General features: G+C 43.7%; 1 protein-coding gene across 1 annotated transcript in view; it reads left to right on the top strand.

The window, feature by feature from the left end:
- Positions 1-1,795, top strand: part of STC2 (stanniocalcin 2) — a gene marked incomplete at its 5' end in the record, with an annotated part of 68,379 nt that extends 66,584 nt beyond the window's left edge. Inside the window, one exon of the mRNA XM_082256321.1 lies at positions 740-1,795. Within this exon, the coding sequence (XP_082112447.1) occupies positions 740-1,145 (406 nt within the window). The 3' untranslated portion in view covers positions 1,146-1,795. The remainder of the gene's footprint in view (positions 1-739) is intronic.
- Between the last annotated feature and the right edge of the window lie 10,987 nt (positions 1,796-12,782).

The raw sequence follows: 12,782 nt of genomic DNA, 5'->3' as shown, positions 1-12,782 counted from the left end.
ATAGATAGATAGATAGATAGATAGATAGATAGATAGATAGATAGATAGATAGATAGATAGATAGATAGATAGATAGATACGATAGAGAGATAGATACGATAGAGAGATAGATACGATAGATAGATAGATACGATAGATAGATAGATAGATAGATAGATAGATAGATAGATAGATAGATAGATAGATAGATAGATAGATAGATAGATAGATAGATAGATAGATAGATAGATAGATAGATAGATAGATAGATGACATGGAATTAAGCAAACGCCTTATTCTCCAAAAATAATCCATACACATCCACTACTTAAAGGCCCTGCAATTTATTTTTCAGGAGAGTGAGCAAGAGATGGCGACTATGTTCCGACATATAGTGGGACCATGGAGAATGAAAGAAGCCACCCTCTAAAAGGAAGTCAGATCATTGCAGCAGCAAAAAATAGATTTATAAAAATTAAGATTTGTAGGAGTCTGGGAGCAATAATACATACTTGAATATTTTCTATTTTTTTAAAGCAGAGTTTGCTGTCACTTTAGCAAACTAAATATTCAGGCATATTTTGAAAAAAAAAAACAGTGTTCTTGAACAAAATTTGTCTGTAAAAAGGCAAGGGTGGTTGTTAAAGAATATGTAAAACCAAACTTTTTTTACGTTTTGGGTAAAGTATCGAATTGTTAAAATCTCAGTTTTTGCTGGTAAAGAATTATCCTAATGTGTCTTAATGTGTTCTTTCCTTAGGCCCTATGTTGATCTGGTAAACATTTTGCTTACTTGTGGGGATGAGGTGAAAGATGCAATCACTCGCAGTGTACAAGCTCAGTGTGCACAGAACTGGGGGAGCCTTTGTTACATTCTAAGCTTCTGCACGCCTGCTATGCAAGGAGATGGTATGACTGGGTCTAGCGCCCCTCCTGCAAAAAAGCAGGGGGACCCAGTCAAAGGAGACACAGGAAAAATCATCCGCAGTCAGAGTGACTCTTCTTCGCAGTCTGACTTGGAACGAGAAAGCGCTAAATCCAACAAAAATGAGAAAAACAACAAAGTGCAGTCAAACATACGTGGAAAACCCATAAGCAACAAAATAGCATCTAGTGCTACAGAAAGTTCTGAAAAACTGGTCGGTTCAGCGGACATCCGAAGGTGAAAAGGTGTCTTCACCAGCATTCTCTAACATCCTTCCATTGAGAAGCCTGTCATACCATTTCTGTGGACATTCCAAGGCATTTACCATAAAGAGGGCAATGCTTTGCCTGAAGTGCATTCTCAGAATCAGTTGCTTAATCTCAAGCTCCTAAGGAGAGGACAGAGCACCATACATCCAACATCAACTAAGAACCCATTCAGGCCATTTCATTGAAAACATTGCCGGCATTAGATAGTAATTGAACAGATCAGTTTTCAAATCAAACTGATATTATGATGTACTTATGTGGTGATTAACTGCTTAAACACAAGCAAACTTAAATGTTGAGTTAAAGCTAAATTGATGTTGAGTGATGTCAGACAATCTTATAATCTTCAAATACTCTAATTACTATAATAATAAGCTACCACTTCATTCCATTAAAACTTCAATTATAAGCCTCTGAAGTTTTACCTACAATAAGAGGAAGGTTACATATTTATGCAAGTTGGATGGCATTTGCTAAACACTGGTGTTTAGTATACATTTTCAACATATTTATATAGCAATTGATCTTACTCCAAATACTCCAACTCTGGGCTCAGCCCCCCAAATCCCCCCTCGGAGTCCCCCATAGCAGTGAGTTATGCTTTATATACAGTGTGTGTATATATATATATATATACACACTATAGTACAAAAAGTATTGAGAGACCTGGCTTTACTTGCACATGAAATTTAATGGAATCCCAGACTTGTAGGGTTCCATATTGAGTTGGCCCACCCTTTTGCAGCTATAACAGCTTCAACTCTTCTGAGAAGGCTGTCCACAAGGTTTAGGAGTGTGTCTATGGGAATGTTTGACCAATCTTCCAGAAGCACATTTGTGAGGTCAGGCACTGATGTAGACGAGAAGGCCTGGCTCGCAGTCTTCATTTTAATTCATCCCAAAGATGTTCTATGGGGTTGAGGTTAGGACTCTGTGCAGGCCAGTCAAGTTCCTCCACCCCAAACTCGCTCATCCATGTCTTTATGGACCTTGCTTTGTGCACTGGTCCAAATAATTTGGTGGAGAGGAGATTAGGGTGTGGGGTTATTTCTCAGGGGTTGGGCTTGGCCCCTTAGTTCCAGCGAAGGGAATTATTAAGGCGTCAGCATACCAAGACATTTTGGACAATTTCATGCTCCCAACTTTGTAGGAACAGTTTGGGAGGGCCCCTTCATGTTCCATGACTGCGCACCAGTGCACAAACAAGGTCCATTAAGACATGAATGAGTTAGTTTGGGGTGGAGGAACTTTACTGGCCTGCATAGAGTACTGACCTCAACCCAATAAAGTACCTTTAGGATCAATTAGAGCGGAGACTGCGAACCACACCTTCTTGTCTACATCAGTGCCTGACCTCACAAATGCCCTTCTGGAAGAAAGGTCAAACATTCCCATAGACGCACTCCTAAACCTTGTGGACAGCCTTCCCAGAAGAGTTGAAGTGGTTATAGCTGCAAAGGGTAGGTCAACTCAATATTGAACCATACGGACAAAAAGACTGGGGTGCCATTAAAGTTCATGTGCGTGTAAAGGCAGGCATCCCAATACTTTTGGTAATATAGATAGTGTATGTGTGTATGTATTTGTGTGTATATATATATATATATATATATATACACACGCACACACACCTTTTCTAGATGTCATCAGGCTAGTCACATGATGATCCTCTCTTCTGTAGAGTGAGCTAGGTGGTCCTCAATAATTCAGGGAGCGTTATCACACTGTGAGTGATGGCTGCTACAGTAATGCGGGTCCATGTCACCCTGCACTCACAGGCTCCCTACAGTCTTTCAGTTCAGAGGATTTAGGACATTTTTCGGTGAAAATGTATTACTGCAGGGGACAACTCTGGATTAAAGGCGAGTATTGTAGCTTGAGCAGCCTTTTCATTTATGGACACCTACTGGGGGACTATTTTATTTTAAAATATTTTTTCCCAGAGTTGAGCTTCCAAGTTATTTTGTGCCCTGCTTTCAATCCTAGGAATGTCTAATGATTTTTAATCTCCTCTCTAATCCAGTGAAACCCAACTGAAGGTGTTTAGAAAATAAAAAAAAAGCTTGGACATATCCACTTTAATAGTCAGTACAGAATTTTGTCAGTGTTGTGCTTTCAACACTTTGTACAAAGTTTTAACAGGTCTAAAAAATGTTGAGTCCATAGAAAGCATTGAATGTCTTGTTCAACAGATCACCTCAGTATGCATCATACATAGCTATTATTTCTTTTTTACAAGGATGTATTTCCTTACCTTTATGTGATCAACATTGCTGCCATTATGTGTTTTTGTGAGGGTGTATGAGAACTTGTCGGTATCTGTGTATGCATGCTTGTGTGTGAATGTAGACATATTTAATGTACACCTTTCAGGAGAGAAATATACTGTATGGGCAATCACTGTTGCTGGCCAGTTGCATGGCTGTCTTTAGTCTAGTAAAAAGTATGCAAAAAATAATAGTCAGAGAAAAGTTGGTATTCCCTATGTCTGCAGTTGTTGTAAGTTAGTGACCATCATCATGACAGCCAGAAAACTAGCATTATGATGGCAAAGTCAGCAATGGCAGTCCACATGTTTCTCTCCTGACAGGTTTACTTTAAATGTGTTGGTTGTGTGTGCCCACTCAGTAAGTTTATGTATGCACTGCCCGTGGTGGCTTAAAGTCAGTGAGATCAGTGATCTCAAGAGTGGCTGAAGACATCATCATGAAGGCAAGACACACCTAAAAGACAGCATGCAATATATGAGGAGCCATCAACCCAGTAGACCCTGTAAAGTTACATAATGTATACTTTGTAGGCTATGTGTGGTCATTATGTCCTGTGCAGCATGTCTATCAGAGAAGAGCTACATATTCCTGGGATCTTTAATATTTCAGGTCCCCTTCCTCTGATCCCTCACCTTGCTGTCAACCTCTTTGACTCTAAACATGCTGGGTCAACAACACAGGGTATGCTAATGTTGACACTTGTCAAATCTAAAATACCCTAAAGCAGGGGAAAACTAATTTTGGCTGTCCTCAAGTTGACCATATATGGCTTGATTTTCAGATGATTTCAACTAAATCAGATGAAATTCATACTGTAAATTTTTCAGTCAACGTTTGTCTAATGAGCTGGGTGGAAAATTGTCGCCAAAGTGTGAGCATCAAATCCGATGCAGCCACTGTTTGGATATTCAGCAGCCAGCGGGGGATATTACTTTATCCATACTGTTTAGCATGGATGGAAGAATCTATATGTGTTTGGCTAGCCTTATGGCACTTTTCCACTGCAAGTTACGGCTCGGCTCTACTCGGCCCTGTTTGGTTTTCCACTGCATGGTACGGTGTTGGAACGGTTCGGTACGGTTTGGTATGGTTTGCTTTTCCACTAAAGTAGTACTAAAGTAAGTGGGTGGGATAGTAGGTGGGATAACAACGATTCTCTGACCAATCAGTGGCTAGTAGTGACAAACAGTCAGCTGCATGCAAAGGATTGTGGGATATGGTACCTCTTGGAACCACAATCGAGGTGGTACTGTTTTAGAGAGCCGTACCGTTCGGTTCCATGTAGTGGAAAAGCGTCGCCGTACCGTACCGTACCGAACCGTTACTACACCATACCATGCGGTACCAGCAGTGGAAAAGCACAAAAGCGAGCAGAACCATTCGGTTCCATGCAGTGGAAAAGCACCATTAGACTTTAGAGTCTGGCAGTCTATCTTTTCTAAATTAAAAGACAATAAGGATATTAAATTATTCAAGAAACATGGGCTTCCACTCAAAATGATAGAAAAGGCACCATGCATGTTGACTTCCTAATTTTTCTCCTACATGGCCACATAATGCCACACACAGTACTGTTCCTCCCTTTAGCAAGACTAGTATATTGTAGTATAGCTGGTTGATGAGTCTCCCACCATTTACAGGTTAAGCGTGAGAACTCTGTATCTTCCACATTTTGTTATTAAGAACTTTGCAGGATGAATGTAACAGTTTATCAACCAGGTACAGTCCTCTGATGTTGACATGCCTGGTCTAGGCTACACTAAACTAATATGGCTGACAAGCAGCAAGTGAACCACTGACCAGTAGACTGTATCATGTCTTTGACAAATATGTCTGCCTATGATAGTTACTACAAATACTGTATCAATTTGGACCCTACAATGGAGAAAAGATTCTTATTTCTTTGCCTCCAGCTGCCTCTTGTCCCTGTGAATACTGGAGATTTACATGAGGGCAGGCAGAATCTGAAGTGTCCACTTTATTGGCCTTCATTGGCAGAGTGCTTCTAGCTAACTGAGCTGCTATGGTGGCATTCCTGACTGGTATTGGCATCCACTGCAGGCAAGGTGTACATGGTTACTGGTTTAACTATTAAAAAAAAATTGCAGGGCTGAATGAATTTATTGTTTGTTTATATGTACTGTATATCTACTGTTTCTTTGCTGTTATTGTATATATGTTATGCTCTATTTATTGTATTGTTTTCCTTTATGAACACGATATTACATACACATATCTGTACACCAGCACACTAGGCTCACGCCTCCCTTACTATACACATGTGCAGACACATGTACACTTTTTCTATCTTTTTTTTGCTAATTCTAAACTATTTTTTTCACCTTGTGTTGTACATATTTTACGCCACTAGTAGTATATTTTGTTAAGCAACTTAATATAATTTTATGCAGTTGTGTAATGTAATTGATGTCATAACACTTTATTTATTGCTATAATTATTTTATTATTAATAAACATTTTATGTATAATCAGCAATTACTTGTTTTTCATACAGTAAAGCTTTTGGTTTCCTGAAAACTTTCAGTTTATGTGGATATAATGGTGATGATTTGTTATCAAATTATTGAATATTGGAAAGTTATAGCTGCATTCGTTCTGTTGTGCAAAGCAAAATGTTGAATGGTAATATAATTTAAATATGTTTTAAAAATATTTCAAAAGGCTTTAGCATTGTCCCAAAAAGTATGTTGCTGCATACTAGAGTACCTAAAGAGACCCTATCACAGGACCATTAGTTTTTGAAGAACAATTTTATAAAAAAAAATTATATCTGGATTTGACGTATGTTTGTATCCTGTAAGACCTCCATCCATCTTGGATGTGATGTCAGCAGCCCCAGCAAAATCCAAGCTGTCATTCAAGCAACACTTGATAGTATTCCTCTTTGCACCTCCCCAGCTGCTACATAAAAGGTTATGTAAGGAGGTAAGAAAAGGATGAAGGAGCTGGGCCAAAAAAACAGTAAATAGACTGTAGGAGGAGGGGAGGGCTATGACATAGCAGAAGGGAGGGATCTGTGCTAAGGAAATGAGTCTCCTTACCTGTCGTGTCAAACACAAGGCCGGGGGCCAAATCCAGCCCGCCAGGCCATTTAATGATGCCCTCGCTCCCAGAGCTATTTTTCAACTGGGATGTGGTGGAACCAGGGGCCGATCCAAAGTCTAGCTTTGGTAGGGGCACTGCCAGAAAAAATAGAGTTTCTTACAGAACTGTATTTAACGTATCATACAATCCTAACCTTGTTTAAAACAGTGACACATTTATTATTCCAGATTAGATTACTACATTACAGCGCTACAGCGCACCTCTCCATCCGGGACTCATGCCCCTACAGTCTTAGCAGTGTTACCAACCTACCAGACTAAAATTCACTGACACGACACTCAAAATTTACTGGCCCAACCCAAGTTTTTACTGGCATTTTCCAAAAGTTACAAAATCACAGTTTTAAGTGCTAATTTCAGTATTTAAACTGCAAACAAGTACAATATGCAATTAGCAATATGATTTAAGGTAAAACAAAACATATTTCTTATGTTACTTTTGATATAGTAAGGGCGGGTTATTATAACCCATCAGATTTTGTCACCCATGTCTATATCCAACTGGAGAGATTTTCTCTTAATTTCTGTTCCATAGCCACGTCAGAAAGTGATCCACCAGGATCACCAGAATTCATGTCCCCAATTCTAAAGATTCTAAAGACCTCCTGTCTCCATCACATCATCCCTTCATCACCTTCTGTCTCCATCCCTCCTTCACCTCCTGTCTGCATCTCTCATTCACCTCCTGTCTCCATCATTTCTTCACCTCCTGTCTCCATCACTCCTTCACCTCCTTTCTCCATCACCTCCTGTCTCCATCCCTCCATCACCGGTCTCCACCTCTCCTTCCCCTCCTGTCTCCATCATTTCTTCACCTCCTGTCTCCATCCCTCCTTCACCTCCTGTCTCTACCCCTCCTGTCTCCATCCCTCAATTACTTCCTGTCTCCATCCCTCATTCACCTCTTATCTCCATCCCTCAATCACCTCTTGTCTCCATCCCTCAATCACCTCTTGTCTCCATCCCTCAATCAACTCCTGTATCCATCCCTCTGTTGCAGGTCCCACCAACCTATTCACCCTCCATCACTTTTATCCCTCTGTTACTCTAACCCTCCCTTCTTTCATCTTTCTATAACTCCATTCTTTTATCTTTTGCTCAATCCCTCCCTACATCATACTGTCCATCCAACAATCCCTCCACCCTTTCTACCCGCCATCACCTTTATCCCTCTATTATTCTGTCTCTATCTTCCCATAACCCAATCCCTCCATCACCCCATCCCTCTTCTTTTTTTTTTTTTGCTCCATCACTCCATTTCTGTCTCTCTCCCCATCCTTCCATGCCTTGCTCCATCCCTTCATCTATCTGTCTCCCTGTCACTCAATCTATACATCCACTTTACTCACTCCTCACTCTTTCCATGTCTGTCTATCTACCTCCTCCATAACTCCACCACTCTGTTTTGTCATTATAAACAAATAAAAATACTCCAGAGTGCTTCCACACCAAATGTACTCACTACTTACTCAGATAAAAAATATATACATAATAAAAACCTTAAGACGATCAAGCACAATAAATAATCAAAAAGATAATGATCATACACACTATACAGACACACTGTACAAATAGACCATATACACCAGCACTTTCCATCTAAAAATCAGCCTGATCTATGATATTGCTGCTGCCTCCCCTCTCTTGGCATGCTTGAATTTGTAGTGTCCCAGCCACAGACACATGAGGTGGTAATGCAGGAGAGGAGGATGTGCCTGTGTACTGGACTGGTGAGCACTGCAGGTAATGGATAGGGACTCTAGGGAGGTGTAATATAGATTGGGGGTAGATCTCAGAAAACATCCTCCTTTCAGAAGCAGTGCAGTTCTCACACAAAAAAATGATCTAAAAGACAGGAGCCTGCTTCAGAGAGTCCCTCCTCCTCCTCCTCCTCCTCCTCCTACCCCCTCAGACAAGCCATTGACAGGACTACATTTTACTCAGCTTAGCCAGCTTACCTTCTGCTAAGCTGAAGTCTGTCCTCCACTGCAGGCTGTGTCCACTTCTCCTCCTCCCAGCATCTCATGTGCTGAAGTCAAATAAAATTCACTGGGGGGGGGGACAAATAGCACAACTCAGAGTCGGAAAGATCATTAGAGACTATCGGCCGGCTCCGATCCGGAACTGGCTAAGAGAATATTTTCTACTGGCAGGCTTTTAATTTCGCAACAGTGAGTTGGTAGGGGAGGGAGCTTCAGAGTCAGTAATATTTTCTCGGGAGGGGGGAAATTGCCCCTTTGCCCCCCTGGATCGGCCACCTCCGGCCCAATCCCTCCGCTCCCCCCTCACCGCTGTCACTAGCTTTTCTCTCAGTTGCTCTAACAGATCCCTGCCTGCACTGCACTCACGGCAGGTACAACAGAGATTCAGGCACAGTGTTGGATGGGGCATCAGCCTGTGAAAGAGAGCTGAACCCTGCACACTATGTATAGCACACCCCAAATTCTGCACTCTGTATTTAGGGCACTCCTCGAACCTGCACTCTGTACACAGCACACCCCTGAACTCTGCATTCTGTACACAGTGGACCCCTGAACTCTGCACTCTGTACATAGCGCATCCCTGAATCTTCACTCTGTACACAGGGCACCCCTGAACTTTGCACTCTGTACATAGCACATCCCTGAACTCTGCAATCTGTACACAGTGCATCCCTGAACTCTGCACACAGCATACCCCTGAACTATGCACTGTGTACATAGCGCATCCCTGAACTTTGCACTCTGTACATAGCTCATCCCTGAATTCTGCACTCTATACACAGCGCACCCCTGGACTCTGCACTGTGTATAGAGCGCACCCCTGAATTTTACACTCTGAACATAGCTCATCCCTGAACTCTGCACTTTGTACACAGTGCATCGATGAACTCTGCACTTTGTACACAGCATACCCCTGAACTCTGCACTGTGTACACAGCGCATCCCTGAACTTTGCTCTCTGTACACAGCGCACCCCTGAACTTTACACTCTGTACATAGCTCATCCCTGAACCCTGCTCATCACATAACACACTCCTGGTATTTATTGTCTCTTTAAGATCCTCCTAGTGTTTGGCAGTTTGACCACATCCACTATTTGATGTGATTCACCGGGGGGGGGGGGGGGGCGTGGTTGAGTTCCTCCACCTATTTTCTGGGAAAAAAAGCCATGAATAAATTTATATAAATTTGTGTCTTACAGATACAATTGGTTCTTTGAGGGCAACCATAACGCTAATGCGGCCCACAATGAAATGGACACCCCTGCCTTACGTAGTAAATTATTTTTTGTTTAGCATTTTAAGAAACATTGCAGTACATTTAAAAAAAAAATGTATATGAAAAGAAAATGGTTGTAGGTCAGCATTTTAAAAATTCTTCTGTGCTTTTACTTGCATTTTTTTAAGCTCGCAGCAGGGTCAATATACTATGTATACTATACATATGTTAAGAAATATGTACAGTAAACCCAACATTTCATATTCCTGATATGTGCCTGCTGTACCATGTACTTGTACGAAAAAGTGTTCTGTTCTCTTTGTATTGCTTCTTTCGTGTGAAAGCCCTGGTGTTCCTACCAGTACCTCTGCTTTCCTCTTAAAATCTGACCATGAAAGCACAGCATGGTCAGTTCTGTAGCTTTGCTGAGCACTCAGCCTGCTCTCCTCCAATGATCAGACTTGTCCTAACATTAACCCATCCTCTCCCCGCACAGCTATTCACTGTGAGGATCTTTGTGCTGAGCTCAGTGGCGGCTGGTGCACAAAATTTTTGAGGGGGCACAAACAGAAAAATCGAATAGGCATTGCTTTGCGGCAAAAAACGCAGCAAAATATTGCACGACTTTGAGGTCACAAAAGTGTGCCCTCCAATGCAGAGTTACCACAGCGTGCCCCCATTCTATGCAGAGTTACCACAGAGTGCCCCCATTCAATGCAGAGTTAGCACAGCGTGCCCCCCCTCAATGCAGAGTTAGCACAGCGTGCCCCCTTTCAATGCAGAGTTAGCACAGCGTGCCCCCTTTCAATGCAGAGTTAGCACAGCGTGCCCCCTTTCAATGCAGAGTTAGCACAGCGTGCCCCCTTTCAATGCAGAGTTAGCACAGCGTGCCCCCATTCAATTCAGAGTTAGCACAGCGTGCCCTCTTTCAATGCAGAGTTAGCACAGCGTGCAGAGAGACCAGTGCACTTACCTGATGCTGCGGCAGCTTCTCCTCAGTCCTCCGCGTCTCCCGAGTCCTCCTCCTTGGCCAATCGCAAAAGTTCGCCTTTCGGCCAATCAGGAAATTGGTCTCGGACCCGCTTCCTGATTGACCAGGAGGAGGATCCGTGTGACAATAGCGAATATTCATTCGCTATTGTCACACAATGGGTGGGCCCAGGGCGCACCGCTCTGCGCCCCGGGTCCACCCTTTTCTGAAGCCTATTAGAGCCTTTGGCTGTAATAATGTGCTTCAGAAGAAAAAAAACCCATTGAACTCCATGCGTCCGGCGCCCCGCATGCAGATTAGGGGGCCGGACGCATGGATGGGGGGGGGGGCGGCCCCCAACGCACTGGCCGCCACTGGCTGAGCTACTTTTGCAGCAGGTATGTAATCACTTATTTTAAAAAAAGGGGAAAAAGGGTACTTTTAATGTTTTTTATATTTGTACGCAACTGTTTAACCTTTCATTTCTATTTTTTTTTTAATTAATCTTTATTTAGTTTAACAGAGTAGCATACAAAAAGGTGAGACAACAACGTCAAGGATAAAGGAGGGGAGGTGTAGCCAAACAGTGCCACAGCTCTGAGGGTACAAAAGTGCAATTTGATATGTATCTTAGAAAAGGCAGTAAAATTCAAACATTGTGCATAGCAAAACCAACTGTTGACAGAGGGCCGACTGCCAGAGACCACGAACCATAGTTGTCCAATGACAGCCACAGGTGTCTATTAGGTGCGGAACCCGGCCCACGGGGAGCCCCAAGCCAAAGTCCACCGCAGGGGGACGGGGGCCAGTGGTCTCCATCAGACCTCCCCCAATGCGGCTCCTCGACCCCCCCCCCCGAGCCCGTCCACCCACCCAAATCGGGCAGGAGGGGGTGCGCGACAGCATTTCAGGCCCCCATGGGAAAACTGCGCAACCCCCAGGCCACCCGAGCGGCCTGAGAAGGTTGGGGGGGGAAACACATTCAGCTCCGGCAGTCCGCCCGACACATTCTTAAAGCATCCCACCTGAGATAGGCTGGGCTGCATGTGGTAAAAGAAAATAAATGGGGAAAAGAAAGGGAAAAGTGGAGAAAGAAAGGAGAAAAAGGGAATAGAGAAGGGAAAAAGGAGAGAAGAGAGTAGGAGAAAGACCTAAGAAAGGGAGAAAGGGAAAGAGTGTCGTACCTGCCGGGTTCCAGAGCGCATCGTGCCCCACGCCTCCATGAGGTTCTCCCATCTGTCTGAAAGTCAAAGACATCCCACTGAAAAGGGGCTAAGGGTTGAGTAGGGGGAGAGCACCCAAGGACGGGTCGGCCAGTACCAACAGGGCCCGGTCAAGGCTTGAGGGGAGTACGGCTGGGTCGCCCGAATAATCGAGCCACGGTCTCCACCTTGTGCCATTACGTTCCCGCGACCCTCTACATTTAGCCACCCAATCCCCTGCATCTCTGATATTATCTACCATCCACCGTCACTCCGACCTGCCCGGGACCTGCGGTCGCTTCCAGTAAATCTGGATCAACCCCCTAGCAGCATTGAGGAGGTGAGGCAGTAAGCTACGTCGATAACAGCTGAGCGGGATACAGGGAACGTGCAGGAGAAAGTGGAGGGGGCTGAAGGGTACATCCAGGTTGAGAACGGACTTGATCTGCGCCTGGATGTCGTGCCAGAAGGGGGCAATGACTGGACAGTCCCACCACAAATGAAGTAGGGTACCAGTGCCTCCACAATTTCGCCAACATGCAGAGGAGGCCAAGGGGTATATGCGGGCCAAGTCCGCTGGTACCCGGTACCAGTGCGTCAAAAGCTTGTAATTCGTTTCTTGCATCTTAGAATCAACCAAGCTCGAGTGGGTGAGTTGGTAAAGATAGGAAAGCTGAGTGTCAGAGAGCTGTAGTCCCCGTTCCCATAGCTGAACACACACGGGTGTGGAAGCGGAGGAAGCTGCACCCAACAATTGGTACAACTCAGAGACCATATGGGGGATGGGGGCGTCCTGTATGAACAGGCGCTCTAAGGGCTTAAGAGAGGCCTGGGGACGGATG

The sequence above is a fragment of the Pelophylax lessonae genome (assembly GCF_965119305.1).
Source record: "Pelophylax lessonae genome assembly, chromosome: 4".
Taxonomy (NCBI): Eukaryota; Metazoa; Chordata; class Amphibia; order Anura; family Ranidae; genus Pelophylax; species Pelophylax lessonae.
The sequence above is the reverse complement of the archived record's forward strand: the minus strand, read 5'-3'. Positions and strand labels throughout refer to the sequence as shown.